This window comes from Lepisosteus platostomus, chromosome 8 (genome assembly GCF_059453375.1).
Source record: "Lepisosteus platostomus isolate fLepPlt1 chromosome 8, fLepPlt1.hap1, whole genome shotgun sequence".
Classification (NCBI taxonomy): domain Eukaryota; kingdom Metazoa; phylum Chordata; class Actinopteri; order Semionotiformes; family Lepisosteidae; genus Lepisosteus; species Lepisosteus platostomus.
In genome coordinates this window covers 20,926,749-20,947,214 of record NC_142618.1, presented here as the reverse complement: position 1 = coordinate 20,947,214, position 20,466 = coordinate 20,926,749, and the positions used below count along the sequence as shown (strand labels likewise).

At 38.9% G+C, this 20,466-nt stretch overlaps 1 protein-coding gene across 4 annotated transcripts in view; it reads right to left on the bottom strand.

Moving 5' to 3' along the window:
* The window catches only part of zeb1b (zinc finger E-box binding homeobox 1b), a 108,181-nt gene that overhangs the window by 13,741 nt on the left and 73,974 nt on the right, over positions 1-20,466 (bottom strand). For all 4 annotated transcript variants that reach the window (XM_088642870.1, XM_088642871.1, XM_088642873.1 and 1 more), the window contains exon 3: positions 11,688-11,741. In XM_088642870.1, coding sequence (XP_088498996.1) covers positions 11,688-11,741 — 54 coding nt within the window. The remainder of the gene's footprint in view (positions 1-11,687; positions 11,742-20,466) is intronic.

The following is a 20,466-nucleotide window of genomic DNA, read 5'->3' as shown; positions in this document are numbered from 1 at the left end:
AGCTAGACATCATGCTGCGATCCAAACAAATTCAGGAACAAATGAGAAACAGAGTAATTGAGATTTATCAGTCTGTAAAAGGTTATAAAGCCATTTCTAAAGCTTTGGGACTCCAGCAAACCACAGATAACTCCATTATCCACAAATGGAGAAAACATTGGAACAGTGGTGAACCTTCCCAGGAGTGGCCAGCCGACCAAAATTACCCCAAGAGCGCAGTGAAGACTCATCCAAGAGGTCACAAAAAACCCCACAACAACATCCAAAGAACTTGCCTCAGTTAAGGTCAGTGTTCATGACTCCACCATAAGAAAGAGACTGGGCAAAAATGGCCTGCATGGCAGAGTTCCAAGATGAAAACCACTGCTGAGCAAAAAGAACATAAAGGCTCGTCTCAGTTTTGCCAGAAAACATCTTGATGATCCCCAAGACTTTTGGGAAAATACTCTGTGGACTGATGAGACAAAAGTTGAACTTTTTGGAACGTGTGTCCCCCATTATATTTTGTGTAAAAGTAACACAGCATTTCTGAAAAGGAACATCATACGAACAGTAAAATATGGTGGTGGTAGTGTGATGGTCTGGGGCTGTTTTGCTGCTTCAGGACCTGGAAGACTTGCTGTGGTAAATGGAACCATGAATTCTGCTGTCTACCAAAAAATCCTGAAGGAGAATGTCCGGCCATCTGTTCGTGACCTCAAGCTGAAGCGCACTTGGGTTCTGCAGCAGGACAATGATCCAAAACACACCAGCAAGTCAACCTCTGAATGGCTTAAGAAAAACAAAATGAAGACTTTGGAGTGGCCTAGTCAAAGTCCTGACCTGAATCCGATTGAGATGTTGTGGCATGACCTTAAAAAAGCGGTTAAGGCTCGAAAACCCTCCAATGTGGCTGAATTACAACAATTCTGCAAAGATGAGTGGGCCAAAATTCCTTCACAGCGCTGTAAAAGACTCATTGCCAGTTATCGCAAACTGCATTTTGTGTTTACTTGTGTTATCTTTGTCTAATATTTCAATTTGTTTGATGATCTGAAACATTTCAGTCTGACAAACATGCCAAAAAATAAGAAATCAGGAAGGGGGCAAACACTTTTTCACACCACTGTTTGTTAGAACAAAGTGATATATCATGCACCTTCATAGGTGGAAATGACAGCTGTTGCACTAAAATGACACAAAAAAAAACTTTGCTTTTAGAATAAAGATAAAATCTGGTTCCACAAAAAACAATTGTATAGTCTCATTAAGAGTGCATTCTCAAGTGTTTATAACATCAGCTATCACTATTGAAGATTTCAAGGAATAAATACTAATTCTTAGTGGCACCCACGAAAAAAAATACCTCAGCATGGGCAACATGAATTCATTCTACGCTAATCTCGGCTTGTGGTCCATGTAACTGCTCATTCTGGAAATTACAGCAGAATGACATTTTGTCAAACAACATACTGAACAGTAGATAACAGAAGAGCAATTCTGTATAAGGAATTGTAATGCATTTGGGCAAAACATGCACACACTTTTACTAGAATTGATCTAGAAAGAAAGTGCTGAAGCACAGGCACAACCAATTAGTTATGTAAAGCAAACTAAGCATTCATCCCTAATGATTCCTTATATAATATGCACACAAAACAACTAAAAGTGCTGTGCATTTTCTGTCATTATTAATACTTGGGACTTCCAAGCATTTAGTGCAGTTCTCGGAGTTCCTTATAAAGCATAATCAGCTTAATTATAAGATCTACCACTCAAACGGGTATTCGGAAAATATGGGGTGTTCCTTTTTAATTTGAAGTTCTGCCACGTAAAGCACAAAGAGTACTTTCATTCTGGCTTTACAATTACGGAGAACTCCAATGGTGGAATGAAGCCACTCCTCAAGACTCAAAGCCTCCTCTTTACACTTTCCCAAGCAGTGTCAACAGTCAGCAGAGGTTGAGCACTGCTCTATAATTCATCTGGATCTGAGCTACCCACTACTGTACATGAGCCCAGCATCAGGGGACAATGACATTGTAGCAGGGCCAGCCTGTGACAGACATAGAGGCCCACTACATCAGACGCTGAGCCCGGCCTCAGGGGACAATAACATTGTAGTGAGGGCTAGCCTGTGACACAGCCGCATGCATCACAGCACGGAGGCAGATAGTCTTCTATTTTACAGCAATTGGCCTGTTCATGTAGCACAAAACATCTTCTACTGTTCCAGGTTGATAGAATGAAAACATCACAAAGGTAATGGACAAAATTTTGGGGATACCCTTAAATCTTCATAAAATTCTACCAAGAATGGAAAACTACTCTAAACAATTGTCTTATGCAAACGGCAATCGATGATTTCAGGGAGAAGAGAATGGGCGTTTTAGTTGCTTCTTTCATCTAACTATTCCTCATAACACAATTAACATTCCTCTTTGGGTCAAAAGGCTGCAGATGGCTGCCAGAACCTGGGCTTGCTGGGACTAAAGGGACTAGAAAGATAGGTGAGACTCTTCAACAAGATAGCTGATGAGCTACTGTAGGTAACCTGCTTCTGTGTCTTTTAAAGAGGGTCGATGCACAACAACAGTTACACAGCACAACTGAAAGCAAGGTAGTACTGTACTGAAACAGTTACCTCCAAATCAGTTGCACAAAATACAAAGTACACAAATGATCATTCAGACCACACAATTTTGGCGTTTATTCAATCAAAACAAAACTTACTCTGTACTGAGAGGGATTAGAAATAAGATCAATTAGCTTTAGAACCAGCAGTATTTGCTATGTTTTTAACGCCTCTCAGAACAAAAATACTAAAGGGCTCAGGGGACAGTACTGAGTCCTGCGAAATACCAGACATAACCAACCCAACCTCAGAACTAAAACCACTAAGAGACACAAAATGTCATCACTCAGCAAGGTAAGATTAAACCATTTAAGGGTTGTACCAGAGAAGCCAAAATGTTTCTAAATAGGAAGCCATGATTTACAGTATCTCATGTACATGTAGGACTATAATTTAAGATAATTATGATATATAATGCACCTGTATCAACTGTCATGAGGAAATCATTAATAAAATACATTCTAAAGTGCTCAAACTAATTTAAAATAGCTCTAAAACGTATTTATACTGACAGTAGTTGCACTGTAACAGCACATTCTAATGTTTTCACAAGAAAATACAAGGTTGATATGGGCCAGATTATCTAAAGCCATATCAGGTTTTAAGTCAGTAATGACTGTAGTAATTTTTTAAAGCTACTGGCACCGTTCCAAGTCTCAGGGAGTCATTCATAATGTGGAGCACCAAGAGGCAAAGGGCAGAAACTCAGGAATGGGATCCAAAAAAATAGCAGGAGGGTTTTCCTCCAACTCGGTTAGACAGGAGTCTCCGATTGTGATCCTAGAGTGTACTCAACCAAGCACTCCTTAAGATAAGTGAAGATGTACAATCCAGTCAGTTGTATAGGTCATCTGTTTGTAAAGATTGGGAAACCTATAAGCTATTGATGAATTAAGAATGTAATCTGTTCAAGAGAATATGATTTTAGGCCTAAACAATTTCTTAATTTAAGAAACCTCCTGTTTAATTGAGGTGATAAGATATCACCTCATCAAAAATATTATGATGGTGACCTACAATTCCACGCCTGTCGGACTGGTTCTGTCCAGGACCTGATGGAGATCCCTGCAGTAAGACACGCCGAGAGGCACAGCAAGTTTGAAAAGTGAGACAGAGAAAAGCACACAAAGAGGCAGTGCATTAGAAGTATGCGAGGAGTTGAGAGTGTGGTGTTTTCACAGGTTTCATTGTAAAAATATCTATAAAAGTACTGCACAAACAATGTGAAGCAGGTATCAGTTTACAGGAGATCAACTTTAGAAGCTGCTTAATGTTGGGCAAAATGTATCCAGGCTTATTATGGGAATAGTATTCATAATATGAGAGAATGGGCAGAATCCAACTGTTGCCAAAAGCACACCTACTGTATATTCAACTAAGTACTCCTTAGATGCCTGAAGATGTACGAGAGAATGCCTCCACAGAATTTACCTGGTCAATATACCATGGAAACACAGCAACACAGAAACAGACTTGGTTTAACAGGAGCCAAGCTGTCAAGAGAAGGAGTTAGGGATCTATAAAACATATCTGCAAACTAGCCAGCACAGAACGGAATCGGAAAACCGGCACAGTTGACTGCTTGGCAGTGGTGAAAACGTCTCGTTAAATAAACAGATCCTATAGATGTTAAGTGAAAAACAGGATGTCTAGATTAAAATGAATACAGTACCTATTAGCACGAACAAAATCCAAAATATAACCTTTGGGATGACAGACTGCCAAGATGTTCTGTTTTTTACTAATACCAAAGCAACCCAAAAGTGCTAGAAATTCAACTGCCAGAGAGGAGAGTAGCTGAAGCTCACGGGTAAACATACTATGTACTACGCAATGAATGCGCAAGAGGTTAAGGACACTGAACTATTTCATACTGCATTTTCATGTGTATTAATTGCCACTTCTATAAATATACATATTAGTGTATTTCCGCCAATTAAACACTTGAGACAGAAATTGGCCCTGTATACACTTCATGAGCCTCTAAATGCTATCAAGAGACCAAGTGCTTTACTCCTCATGGTAGATCGCATGTTTGCTGGTTGCGAACAGTCTGACTGGCAATAGATCCCAGAGCTGTTCAATCAGGGTTCAAGTCAGGAGACAGAATAAGGAAACCCATGTGAGGAACCCAGCCCAGGTAGTGTCCCATATTCATGCTTAGCTCTCTCACTCATACAGTTATTTTAGTGGCTTGGAGAAATAATGTTGGTTGATAAAAATTCTTTAAAGTGCCCCTTTCCATAGCAAGTTCAGCCTACTGACTTCCTATCTTCAGTCGGAGCCAGACAGCACACTTCACCTGTGAGGTGTTGTCATTGCACCCTGGCAAGCACATGGCATGCTAAATTCCTACAGGCGCTTACAGCCCCTAGGCAGACTGGAGTTCATGGTTTAACACTACTCCTTAATTTTAGGTGCTATCTCCTCAGTCAATAACATTGAATCACTAGGAGCAGAGAATGAGCCATTGATTTAATTTAACCTACCATGGTTTGAGTTGTCAACTGCAATCTGTCAGATAAGGTCATTTGTGCATATTACACAGCCTTTCTGCACACCAAGACCCTAACTATCACCAATTTTTTGTGAGTAATGAATGATCATGTACCCAGAATAAACCTTCTCATTTACGTATATTCTGTGAAGGAAACTGAAATTTCAATACTTTGCCTCACGGCAACAATCAAGGGGTACCTAGCATACCTTCTGCTATAAAAACAAAAGTGACAGAGAACAGAAAACTACAAGAAAAATTATCTGGTGAAGTTTGAAACTTCATCCTTTCCTAAGCACTCAACTTGTAGCTGATTTCAGTTCCACATTAATTATAACAAAGCTTTTAAAAATCATTGCCAAATGGTCATGTGACTGAGCATGGCAGGTCATTTTGCATTGCCTTCTGGGAAATGTACTTCACACAAGGAACTCCATCTTATCTGAACCTACCACCCCCTCACAGTAGTTGATAGCTACAGTAATTGAGCCAAGGATCTAAACCAGCTGTTTCTTCAAATAAGGCAGTGCATCAGCTTCAATAATATGGCTGAGTTTTTCCTCTTCTTGTTCTAAATGCAGTTCCACATTATTTCCATGTATACCCCTTGGTTTGTGTTTTGCAGTTTAATGTGAAGAAAGCTATAAATATTACACTGTCAAGGCCTTTGAGCATTCAAGTCACTTGTATGAGGTTCTCTCAGCCTGTCATTGTAGGACATCCCCTCAAGCTCCAGAATACATAGTAGTGATCAAAACTCTACATGAGTCCTTACTAGTGCACTTTACAATTTAAACTTAACAACCCTTTGTTTTAAATTCTATTAACTCTTAACAATATACTGTATCCTAACATTTTGATTTCCTCTTTAAACCGAGTCCCAAGGTCATCTAGGAGATGTAAATGGTGAGTCAATGTAGATACCTTTTTTCCCCATACAGTCTCTCATTCCCCATTTTGTATGGGAAACCCGCACGCAAAACTGTGCACTTATGTACCTTAAATGTAATCTTCTAGATGCTTACCAGGCTTGAACTTTCTCTCCATATTTTTTAATGATATGGACTAGTCCTTCTAATCTGGCATCTCCTGCTACCTTCTGCTGTCTTGATTAGTGTACTCACTACACCAGACTCCATATCAGTGATAAGGAGATGAGCAGAGCAGAGGTCCTAGAAGAGATCCTTGTGGTACTCCACAAATTACCTCACTCCCCCATCACACTGCACCCATTACAGCGAGAGCTTTAACTGATTCTGAGGTCAACTGGGAACCAACGGCATGAGTGATGAGTGAAAATTGGCTGTGGCATGAGTGTGTGCCTGCCCTCGATGGACTGGCAGCCTGTCCAGTGTGTACCCTGCCTTGCACCTGTTTTTTTGCCGAGAGGCTTCAGTTGCTCCACCACCCTGAACTACAAAAAACTGTCAAAAATGGATGGATGAGCAAAGGGTTTAAATACTTACGCCATCTTGGCCTTTCCTTTTCTCTTTCTGCTGTTATTGGTTAGCTACTTTTTTTTTTGTTTTTAACTTTTAATATGTGGAGTATGCTGCGTACGGGAGATGACTGCACACTTTAAAGCAACAAAAACAGCGTGAAAACTGTGCAAGGCACTAAACACCTTTGCAAGGCACTGTCCACGATGTGATTTTCAACAAAGGGGCACACATTGGTCTTGTACATGTATTTTATTACCGGACCTGTAGAGTACTTTATTACTTAATTAAATGTCATTATTTATTCATTGAAAATGTTTAAAGACTCTACAAATTTTAAAAAGTTGTCAGTAGAGCAGAAACGCCGATTGTTCCGCCTGCAATCTTTTGTTTTTCAGCACAATAAAGGAGAGTAAAATATTTTCCAAAAACATGGCAGATGTCTTTATTGAAGTGTGCAACACAAAGGCCTATCACTAACTACACTGCAGCGAACAAAGCGTGGGAAGAAGGATGGCAATACAAAGAACACAACAACAGTAAATAGAACGTGACAAGACACTGCCAGTAATTTTAAAACTCAGATTAAACACTCCAATCTAGACGGAGTAATGTGTGATTATCTTCTAAATGTGCTAACCACATTGTTAACTTAAATGCTCCTGCAAGAGATTTGTAATTTGAAAGAGGAAAGCAATAAATGCTTATGCTGCATGCCATGCCTTTTTCTCATTAATAACAAGAAGAACAATTGTCTGGAAGTATTTTTGTGTTACCATTATTTATTCCTTTATTTTACCAGGTAAGTCAATTCAGAACAAAAACTCAATGACATTGCTGACCTAGAGCCGCGTTTACACAGCAGAATAACCTGGGGCTTCACCTGGTGCCGTCTGAGGGAAATGCCCTGCTCAAGCGAACATTAGCAGCGCCCCAGGACCCTCCGATCAGCAGTCCAGGGCCCTATCCACTTCGCCTTGTGACGACTTTGACGAGTGCGTTGTCAATTCAATGTTAGAACCGTACTCCATTCTAGATTTGAATCCATTCTAGATTTTAGTCACTTGCACTTCACAGACTGATGTCAGAGCTCAAAAACAAAACATTAGATGGGCTGATGCTGGTCTGGAAAGGGGATCGTACATAAATATGTACGAACTCCTCTTTTGCAGGTAGACTCCATTGAAGTCAAGTCTTCTTAATGAGTACCATACTGTTGGCTTGAGCAAAAGCGTGTAAATGGTAAAACAACACAAGGATCACTGGGAAGTTCATCCACTGAATCTGTAAAAGAACTGTAGGCATCAACACATCTGCCCCCACAGGTGCAAGATAGAGGAATTATATTGACATTTTGTGTTGCTTTAAGAACATGAGTGGCATGGGTCTCACAAAGTGACCAAATAATTATTTGCAATACGCTGAGAACAGCTATTGAAACTCCAAAAGCTGTCATTAATGGATGGATAATGCATTTATGTTGCTGCCATAATAACAATGATCCACAGGACCATGAAAATTTGGTTATGCCTGCTCTACCACTGCCAACTAGAAATGAGACAACCAAGACAACACCATCCTGTATAATTTATCTACATGTTGACTATCAACATGAGTGACAGTCTGGTGGCGAAGGACCATGACACCATGTTTGTGGGGGCAAATCATTACTGTAATCAGGTTTAATGAGTCTTCAATGATCCAAGCGGGTTATCAGCTGTAGTCGCTGCTGTGTGGGTGGGATATTTCAGCGGAACTGTAGGGCACACCTGGTCTGCGTCCATCATTGGTGCTTCCAGTCAGTTCAAGGAGAACAGGAATCAGAGAACACAAATTGAAGCTGCATTTCAGCTAGGAACGAGAAGCACTCGTTTCACAGAAAGAGTTGTGAAAGCCTGGTCTGTACTGCTAAAGCAGATACTCTGGCTTCTTTCCAGAAACGGATGGATGATAATATACTCGGATAAATTAGTTACTAGCAACCATTAGCTAAATGATCTCCTCTCGTATGTAAGTCATCTTTCTCATGTTATTTGTGTAGTGATGGTGGATGGATTCCCCCTGCACTAACTTTGATGTGATTTAGCACGTCGCTTCTCTATTTTACCAAACCGATCGTTACAGTATGACTAAAACGGGTGACGATTTGGGCTTTCAATGCAAGCACCGAGTATCCTGGCACACGCATATCCACACACGTTTCTTACTCTGCCTGCTACTTGAAGTTCAATTCTCTGAAGGGAACGAGAAACGAAAAATGGGAACAAGAGCCGCGACATTCTATTTGCCTGTCAAATCTCTCATAAATTCATACTGAAACAGGCAAAATGGGTTGGTGTCGCAAAATGAATAATTAAGATTAAAATGCTGTGTGTCTGGAGTGTTTCAGAAAAGCTTGCATCAGAAAGAATAACAATAGATCCCAAATGCTTGAGCTGGCCTACCATGTTCTGAACTTAGCCTCATTCCTTTGTTAAAGGATGATGAATTTGTTAAGCAGTCTATACAACTCTAACTACAGCTTTGCGATCACGCCATTATCATATACAAGCTTGATGCATTCAGACACTTTTATCTGTGTTAATGAATCAATTTCTACACATTAACATGGTTCACTGATCCAAGTGTAATTAAAACCTATATTTAAACCAAATAGAGATTTTAAGGAAATTAAAATGAAAATGTGAAGAAAAGAGGTTTGGGAGGCTTTGCACACAACAGAAACCATGTTCCTGAAATATTACGGCTCGAGTTTTGTGGACTTCATGCAGGGACACACTGCACACCCATTGACACTCGTTATACTAAAACCTGTCGCTCAACTGTATATATACAATTAGACATAAAGAGGAAGCGTGTATCTTCATGTACCATTTTCAACTACACTGTAAATAAATCATTTTTAGTGGTCAACTTTACATGGCAAACTGTATGATGCCAGTAAGCGATCATTTTAAAGGATAGGGAAACAAGTTTTAAAATGCCATTTCATGCCAACAGAACAAGTATGTTGTAAACTGTCGTTTTTAAAAGCCTAGTGAGACTTTGATTACCTAAATAAAACATTCTGAAAGGAATTTAAAACCCAACATTGTGTGTCCGGTGATGAAACACCCAGCCTTGAGCACTGCTCACACAAGCAGGCCCAGTTCCAGAGCCATCAGGAAGTTGTTCAGGCTCTGTAATGCTTGCGCAATATTCGCAGAAGGTGGTGTCGATTCCTGCTTCAGTCCAGTGGGAAACAACGCTGTACACAAAATCAGGCGTTGCTATGTTCTTAAATACTTTCAGAAGGAGCGGAACACTTGCCAGCTCACTCAACCTCTCCTCAGAATTCACTGTAAGGGCCAGGTGCTTCTTGAGAAACTCACGTTTGCTGGATTACATTCATCCTTATAAAATGAGGGAAATCAGGCTTGAGTGCCTGTTGCCTTCTTGTTTATCTTTGTATTTGATCCACGACTGAACAAGATCATCGAATCTTCTGGTTACTTTAAAGAAATCATTTTTGTTTAATTTTATACTATAACATCTTAACACAGGAAGTGGAAAAATGTCATCAATAGTCTAAAACTCACAAATGATTTTATAGTATTTGAGCTTTAATAACACTACAGAACAAAAAACATTTTAAAGCACTGTACAAAAAAAATGACAATTTTTAACAATTTTTCAGATTCTACATAAACAAAATATTCATGAAACCCCTTTAGAATTTTATTAGATTTCTACAGACAGTCTTTCCAGACATATTCCATTATGTAAAGTGGCCTTAATTTACCTTTCATAAGGGTTGCTGCCAGTCCTTGTAAAGCAAAGTGACATTCAAAAATGTTATGAGAAGAAACGCAAGTGGTTTGAGCTTGGGATCTCTTAAAACAGATAATCATAGTGTGATAAAAAGTGGCAAGTGCACAATATACTTGTTCCTACCCCAAAAAATAAACATCATTTATAAACATTAGCATTAATATATGATCCAAATTTAGAGATGAGAAGCCAAGACTTGTTCTTTTTATACTGTGGTCACGTCTTTGAAAAGATCATCACTTTACATACTGTATAATGAACCCCCCCCCCACAGCCATAAAAAAAAAATGAAACACAACCACTCCTCTATTCTCGAATCACAACTTGCTTTCTCGCCCCACTAACACACGAGATGGGGAGGCAGAACTGGAATCGAGTTGGCTGCATCTGAAAATGTTTCCATTAGCCAGCAACAGTGGGCGATCAGCCACGCAGCTCCCAAGCGTCATGTTAAAATCAAGCAATTGAAAAATAAGCACCAAAGCGAAAGACTGAAAGACAATGGTCTGTAAGCTGACACAAGAATCGGGATTAGCATTCGACAGTTCAATAAGCAGCCCTGAACAGCAACGCTGTTTGCAAGCACACTGGCGTAAAACTGCCAGTCTCTCAAAATACTTCAGAGATGTCAAACTAAAAGTACCTGACAAAGAGTGATTAATACCTTATTTCCCCTGTCACAATTATGCAGAAGTACTGCAAGCTAGCAGAAAATACAGCACCTGCATAACTGATGTTCTGAGATTCTAGCTGGGAAATTCTGAAACTTTACAGCAGCACTAATGCTGCCCTGGCTGAATGACAGGACTGACTAATAGAAGCTGTTTAAAGTCCCCACCTTTTATGAGGATAGTCTCATCAAGAATTTTTACAGCCCTGCACTTCGTATACGAAACCTATTAACACAATTGTTTAACCTTTTTAATATACTTGTAAAAAAAACAAGATGTATGGACTTTTTTTACACTGTAAAAACATCACATTTCGCAGTAATCCAGATCTGACTAGATCATTTTGTAAAGAACTATAAATTACCAGAATTCTGAAGACACTGTTAAAGCCGGACGCAGGCTTATCATAAATGTCGCGGGTATCGTTCACTCTGTCCTGTAATTTATTGTCACCAATATCAACCCTAATGGAAAACAAAAATGAATGAACCCCAGTTAATTTTCTACTCTCACCCCAGTAATGGATCTTAAAGATGCACTGTCCATGGATCATCAACTACAGTAAGATCTGTCCATAGCCTGATCTGCTGGAAGAGAACATAAACATGAGCATTCCTCCAGATTAATTTAGTGTTGAAATGAAAACCTGTACTTACATTTTAACCCATTATTTTGAGCGTCAGGCCCCAGGGTGTCCTCTCCTTTTGTTTCTGTAAGGAGAAAAAAAAAAAGCCTGTTACATGAAAGAAAAATAGACAACAACAAAAGCATAAACACAATGTTTCATATCTTAGGTGACTTATGTTGATGGTCACCATTATGCCTCTGTGATTAACTTTCAATCAACATGTAATTGATAAAGCAAATGACTTATGTTGGTCAGTAAATGGTTAGTTTTAGGTTGTATGGCCTAGATTTCCAGCTCATGAATATAAAAACATATGAAAGGTTACAAAAAAAGAGACCTATCTATGTTGGGTGGTTGCTAATATCTAATTGAATCGAATATCTCATCCAGCCGTTTCTTAAAAGAAGCCAGGGTGTCAGGTCCCAAAGTCTGGCTGACAATGTTGTTGCCTGTTGCCATTTGCCTTTAAGTTTTTAAAATAAAATTACCTCTCTCAGTTGTAAATGTACTTTCCTGTGCTCTCCAGTTGTGCCGCCTGTTTCATTTATGACTGCTGATTCTAAAAAATGTCCAATTAGTTCACTTTGCCTCTTTGAGGATTCTCAGTAAGTGAATTGGGTCCCATCATAGTCTATTGTCATAGACTCGAAGACTAAAAGGATTCAGTTATTTTTGCTGGTCTATTTAGGACATTTCTTTCAGCCTAGGAATGGACAGTACATAGTCTATATAATATAATTATAGTTTCATAGTAGCATTATCTTTTTTTTTGGTGGGAAAATGGTAACCAAAAGTGTACACTATCTTGAATATAATATAACATTTATTAAGTCAACTTTTTCTGTACAGATCTTAGACTTCTTTATTGCATCTCCACATTGTTTAGTGGAGGTAAATGATCCTCATAGGTCCTCATAAAAACCTTTTTTTTCCCATAGGTATCTTCTTCAAACTCAGTGTTTCCATTTTATGTTTAAAGTTTATGCTTTTACATCTTTGATAGTCTCATATGTTTGAGGATGATGGACTTGAACAAACCCAATAGTGACTTATAAGACCAATACCCACTACAGCACTGCACACACACTGGCAGGTCGAGGAGATGTTTGGTTGCGAGACCTAACTGACTGCACACTGCACAAACAAACTGTCTTTTACGCTCTTGCTTGTCTTCCTCATTCCGACAACACCGTTTCTCAAAGTACTGGGCTTCCGTCCAGATACTTTCACTCCATTTGGTTCAGTCGCAGGCCATTTTCTCCCAGGAGTTGATATCGATGTTTGATTAACTCATGCTTGCTTTTACGACACTTCTTCTGGCCTCCTCTGCAAATACTGCATTGCCTAAATTCTCAATGAAAAACTCACATGTATCTGATGTTTTTCCTTTGATTTCGCCTTCATAATCACCTTCATGTTCACTGAGCTGCTGTTTCACAACAAGTTGGATTTCCCTCAGGGCAGGGATGTCGGTGCTTAGTTGCTCAATGGCTTGGAGAACATACAGAGGATGGAGATGCCTGTATACCACATCTTTAAATGTGGAGAAATCATTATAGCTTCTACCCAGGTTTTGACGGAATGCAAATTTGCCAACAGTAATCAAAGCAGCTCCAGGATTGTAGGAGTCCATCCATACTTAATAATTAATTCCATACTTAAGCCCGTTGATGCCGATCGAACATCACTGGCCAGGTTCCACGATGAGGAAAGGTGGGGATTGGAACTTTATATTTGCCACTAGCATGGAATATTCGCCATATCGCTACATTAAATGTCATTCAAATGCCATACTTTTTCCAGACTTGAAGTCTAGGTCTTTTTAACTTCCTTTGATACTTCAACACCTTTTTGCTTATCCTCCTATATTAGTGACATCTGTGACTTTCACCCGTTTACAGATATTAGCTCATTAGCTAATCTCATTTCATCTTATGAACGTTTCCTTTCTGAGGTCCATTCAGTTTTATTTTAGCTAAAATATCCCTTTGCCATATTATTTTCTATCACTCTCCTGGCCTCTCACTGTACCCCTTATCTACAAACTGTTCCACTGATACTGTTCTTTTTAAATAATTTTACACAGTACTTTCCATCTCCTTAAACTAAAATTGATTGCCAGTATTTCTCCTTATACTGTCATGAACTTGATACCATACTTTTTAACAGCAGTGAATTCTTCAAATTCTTCAAGGAATTACTTTTCAGTAAGGAATGATTTACTATGAACCTTCTTGTTAAAGGTCCTGTTAACTATGATTCCAACCAGCAAACAGGGGACATTTTATTTACCACCTATTTAGGGTAATTGTCCAAAGTTATCAATAACCTGTCATCACAAATTCCTCAATATTAAAAACAGGAATTTACCAACTTCTAGAGGTGTGTGTACGCACCTACACAGCATCATTTTCTCAATATTTCGCTTGCGACTGCCCATCTTCTAACGTTTCTTTAAAGGATACCACTGGGTTGATCTGTAAACCAGAAACTACCACTTTCTTATTGGCACAAAACTAAAAATTTTAATTACTTTCTTTCTAAAGACGCATCTTTAAATTGAAACTGCCTTAGTTGTGCTCCCTTTTTGACATTAAGTACCAAAAGCATTTCTAAGAAGGCAGTGAAGTGATGTCACTGCTTGCTGGCATGTAGAGTGCCCTGGGGCTTGAATATGGCTCAAGTATGGGGAGTAAGGCCATCAGGTTATGACTGTCACAGTAAAGCTGCTGGCATATTGTTCATGACGAGATGAGCCCACAGAAAGGGCAGCAGGTGAGGTCCCAGGTCCTGCCCAGTGCAGTCAGGCTGCCATCAATCACTACAAGTGGAGTTCTGTAGAGACTGGATGCTCCTGAGTGGGCAATCGCCCTTGGATCTTTGCAGTGATCTTGGCAAGGTGCTGTGATTCATGTTCTTCCAGATAATGGTCCATCACTGACAGACTGCATTTGGTTGCAAAATCTTCCCTTGTAAGAAACCGCCGGCTGTGACTGCTCCACATTGTGAGAATTAGTGTGCTATTTCCAGCCTCCAACATACAGATCACACAAAACCCTGCCCTTTTGATAACAGACATTTTGGTTCCTTTCTTGACTTTTACCAGGTTTGACTTGTTTCCAAACAATGCTCTCACTAACAAGGTGATTTAGACCTTCTGTAACAAAGTCTCTTGAGTGTAATCATGGTTACTTATGAACGATAAATCACAATGATGCCAAAAACATTAAATCAATATATACGTGAAATTATACAGCCCATGAAAAAATACTGCTAAATTTCACTTGATGTCAATTTTATGGGACAAAAAGGGGCAAAAAGAAAGAAACACAAAGAAAAAAGTATCCTGGCAATTTATGGTTGCATGTTCAAAACTTATATTTGCACTAGATTCTCTAAAAGGCTCAAGTAAGTATAAATTAGACTTTATGCTGCAGTTACAATTTTAAAAGGTTCTCAAATCTTCAACTACCTTTGCAAAGCTCTTTGCTTGGCTACCCAGCATATCCACATTGCTAAATAACAGTATTTCCTTTCTTTCTACCGCTCCTCAATAATATATTCATGCCACAACGAATGGAAGATGGCAAAACATACTGCTTCTGTTGTCTTATAATGAAGAATGATTTAAGGGGGGGGGGGGGAACCTGGTCTTCCAAAGAGGGAAGAGTTGGCAGGGATGACTGATTTCCTGCTTGTGCGTCCTCTCTGTATCTGAAGATATTTATCAAGGCCTTATTTCGCAAGAGTGTACAGTGAGTAAATTAAGGGCCTTTTTAGTTGGAGGTCACAAACTGCTGCCAGGGTTTTCAAGGTAAGCCAAACATCTGTTTTACAGGAACCGAGGGTAAAATTGATATGAACAGACAGCAAGGATGTGCATTAAAAAGCAGAAACTGTTAGCACAGTATGTTTCGTTGTATGAGTACTACCTTCCTTAGAGATAGGATTGGTTACATATCATATAAATGAGATCACAATAAAACCCATCTGAAAAGTACTAAGGAGGCGGTAAACTAAACTGAATACACTACATATTTCATACAGAAGAAGAAACATTTACAGAATTGATTTTCTTTCCACAAAGTCTACAAATCAGTTAAATGTATTTTTCAGTTGTTCTTTTTTGGAATGTTGTAACTGAGAAAAGGTTCCGAATACCTTATGGCTTAAGCCAGACAAATTGACTTTTTTTTTTTTAACACAGCCTCAGCACTTTTTTTTGGTTTGGCAAGATAAACATTTAAAATAAAAATCAGAATAAGACCCTAACAATGCAGGAAATCAGAGCCAGACGTGTGTTAGGAAGACCATGATAAATGCAGTGTGGGATTCATCTGTACATATCGGGTTTTCTTTTAAATGGGCTCTAAAGACTGCCGTAACAAAACTGAACCAGGAATTGAACATTTTAAACCAGAGGGCAGCGTAAGCAGAGAAACCGGGCTGCCCCCTCATCCCAGTAGGTTTCACTCATACTCAAGGTGTTGACACTCAGCAGTCCATGGAGGGCTATGTGCTTTATTTCCTGCCACTCATGAACTGGACCTGTTCTAGGATAACATGAAAAACTGCAGTGTTCATGCATAACTACCATCTCTCCCAAGAACGAAGAATCACATACATGACAGAGTAACTAAAAAAGATAACTGCCATTCCATTTGCTGTATTTTAAGGGGGACACTTGTCCTATTATCAAACATGAACAATCCATAAAAAAATCTGATCAGATCTTTCCTTGATTGCATTGTGATCTTCCATAATGCCATCAAGCATGTTCAAGGGAGAGACTGTATACTGTGGGGAAATAAATCCATAAAAGATGAAGCGTTAACCAACATTCACAGCTGTATTACCATCTACTGTACTTCTTTGCAACTATCAGCTTTGCTTTGATGGCAAAAAAAAATGTAACAAAGAAACATCTGGTATTTTAGGCAGCTAGTTACTTAAATCAAGAAGCGGAAAGAGCTAATCTGATAACGAGAGCACAGGTACTCAAACACATCTGCAGGTTCTTCATTACAGTAAAACTCATCAGAACCTGATAAGAAAACTCAATCTACACTACAGTAAAGCAGCAATTTTCAGTTTCAATGTGAGTAATGAAATTCAGATGGAAATAAACAGAGAAAGAGAACACTTTGAAATAAACTTGAGTGGCTACTAGTGAAATACGGTCTCTTCTTGTGAAAATAACTGGTGCTCTGTAGTTTAGAATTTGGAAACTACAAAGAGCTGTGAGCCACATATTTTTGTTTTTAAAATTGTATGTAGAGAATAAAGTATAATGATATCTAGTCTTTGACTGTATTTAAAAAAAAAAAAGAAAAGGTAAATCTGAGAAAGTGAAACTTTGCATTTTTGTTCCATTACCAGTAGTGGTCCTGTATATAAAAGACTTGGATGAGACATCTGCTTTCATGCCTTTTTTATCTCTCCTAATTAATCTATATTTATCTTCAAATGTAACACAGAACCTCACTTCAAAACCATCAAAAGCAGATGGATGTGATTTGACTGATGAAGTCATCAGTCTGTGAACAAGCAATATACTTATTGATAATGAAAATAAATCATACAATACAACAAGGTCCATACCCCTAAACAAGATTACAGAGGTGCAGGCTGATGGAGTGCATCAACAACAAATTTCAAATCAAGGAAAACGCAGGACAGGAGCACACTCTCAAATGCACTGTGAGAATATCTGAAGTTTATTTACAACCCCAGGACTTCTTATTCTATACAATAGCAATACAACAAATTATGAGCAAAAACTAACTAGAACCAAAGTGAGTCTTCACTCCAGAAGGACTGAGGTTTTAACAGTGAATTTACCTAAACAAAACTTGACTAATAGTGAATTATCTAATGAACAGTCGGTGACATAGGCAGACAATGTTTACAAAAAGCTGGATTTTCACTCTTACTTCCCCCTACAGATTTCTGTAACTGATGCATGCTGGTGCTTAACCTCAACTATCCCACATCTTCGAATATGTGATTTGTATGTCCCGGTGACTCTTCCAGAAACATCATCTTTATAAATAAACAGGATATTATACCTTAAAATGTAATTCATTTAAAAAGAAGAGTGAGCACAAAATTAAACAAAAATAACACAGCTATTTGGTATCAAACGGTCATTCTTGCTCCTCTATGTCCAAATTCAGAGATATTTCCAATGAAAACTAAAGCCTCTAAAGTAAAACGGGTGAAGAACACCCTACATCCAAGATTTCATGAAGTCAATGACCTTCCTCCCTTTACCCTTATTATGCCAGTCTCCCCCAGACGTGTGCCAGTCACAGAGCCACTCAGAACCTCTGCACAAGTTCCACTCGAACACCTGGGAGCTACTCTTCCCCATCCGATCACTCTAGTCGGGAAAGTTAACAAAAATCTCTCCTCAGGTGGTCCCATGTCAAAAGCACTGAGTTTTACGAGATGCTTTATGAGAACTGCGAGGACTGGAGCGGAGGCATGTTCTCAGTGGTGCACCACACTTAATTGGCACCTAACCCATTTCAAAGACCATGGCAACCAACTCATTTATGTAAAGCACATCAGAGCACGAATGTGAAGCTCAGTAAGAGACTCAATGACTTTCTTAATAGGAGAAAAATGAGGTCATGGTAGCAGGTGACAACGTAACATTCCATCTGTAGTTCCAACATAAAATCTAGAAAGCAGCTAATCCTCTTTAAGGCTGGTTCTGGTGAAATAACATGACGAGGATAACAACTGGTAAATGTAAATTCTGTTTCAGGTCAAAAAAATATCAATACAGCACAAAATCTGGATTGATTAAAAAAAAATTGTCTTACGGGATACACATAGCAGTTACAGCAAAGCTTTTTGAGTGATTAGAAGTGCTGAAGATTCAGGTTTCTTTAGAAAACAAATTAATAGTTGCACATGACTGTTAAAAGTATGTTACACTGAACAGTGAGCTTATGTGCCAAATGTTTTATTTTCTGTATGTGCTTTGTTAAATGATCCGCGATAATTTTTAATTCCCTTTTTTTGTGCCCTCCAACTTAATGACCTGTAATGCTAAAGGTGGGGGCCCCTGCACAGAAGAAGCAGCCGCGCGGCACATTTTCCTGGAGAGCCTTTGCGGACCAGGAAGCAGACACACTGGCTACTTGCGTTTTCATCGCCCGATACAGGCTGCTTTGGCATAATGGACTCGACATCTATCGTTCCTTCTCATATCTGCCACCATTGTCCAAAAACATGAGGTGTGCTTTATTACACTGTAATATGAATGATCCGCTACATATTTCATTTGGTTTTATGTTCCCAAAGCCAGTGTAATTTACCTCTGAAAAAGAAACTCTGTGCTGCTCATGTAAGAAGAGTTCTTTCCTATACGGTAATGGAAGATAAACTGCATACATAAAAAGGAAACCCATGCCAATTTCAAGTTCTCAGCACAGTATAACCTCTGTAGTGCCAGAAGCCGATAACAATGGCCTCACAAGGAAACCCACTTCCTCTGAGGTAGGCCATATATATAACCATCTTATTCTCACTTTTTCCCTGCCTGCTACTTTCTGTATTTTTTTCAGAAGCATTGCTCTGCAAATTCAGAGATCATAAGCTCTGCGCACGGTTTGCACAGTACAGGATAACATTACAGATTTAAGAATAACAGCATGCAGGAATTCAAAATAGAGGCTTTGAACCACTTGACAATGCTTCTGCAGGCCGACAACACAATTCCTGATTTGGGTACAAGCGAATGTAACCTTGAAAATCATTAACAAAAACGTAGACGTTTGGAGCACAAATGAGGGGTTTGTCTTAATTTAAGCTCCTTCTTTGTCTTCCTTTGAATGCTCCCTTAAGTGGCAATTCAGATATCTAATTACAGAAACTGAATGGGGGCAAGCAAGAACTGATTTGACAACAAACGAGAATAGAAGGATAAGGAGTATAACTGAAAGAGTCAGACACTTAACTCTAGAAAGCCAAATTCCTGTCGAAATAACTAGGTGTTAACAGTGACAAATGCCATTTTTCCTCTATTTCTGTTTTAAAAAGTAATGCGTGATAACAATAGTATAACCTTAACTAAACATTTATTCACACCTACAGCATACAGTCTTTCTGGGTGAACTGTATTTGTATCCATTATAGTTTTCATCTTTGGGGTTTTCTGTAATAATTATACAATAAACAGACATCATAATACAATTTGTATTTGTTTATATAACTTTATTTGGGTAGCTAGGTCTACACTATGTTCCCCATCCTTTATTTGGTCATTCTTCAAGGTAAAAGCACCTTACGCACCAAAATGGAACACCAAGCAGAAATACAGAATGTGTACACGTATATAAATGTTTGTCCACCATGTGTGAACAGCAGTCTTTAAGACTAACCCAGGGCTAAGGAGACAATCTGCAAAAACACAGGGGGGGGGTCGATTAAGTACTACAAAATACATATAGGGGAAGTTCTTATTCTGGGGAAAAAAACTAACTGAAGCCAGTACAGAGAATTTAAAAACACTAAAAAGCTGAAGAAAAGGTTTAGTCATTACAGATTCAGAATATGATCAGTCCCTGTAGTGCTATGTTTTATTTAGGTTTCTTGGTTTCACAGCAAAGAATAATGTACCTTATTCCTAGCGTTATTATTCCAAGTAAAAGGTAACCTTTGGACTTTCATTGCATTATTAAAGCCATTTTTTACATGGCCAGTACTCATATGGTAGGCATGGCACATTAACCAGGCCACTTCATAATACTGGGTGGGGGCAAAGGTGGTCCTGGTGAGCCACAGTCTAGCAGGAC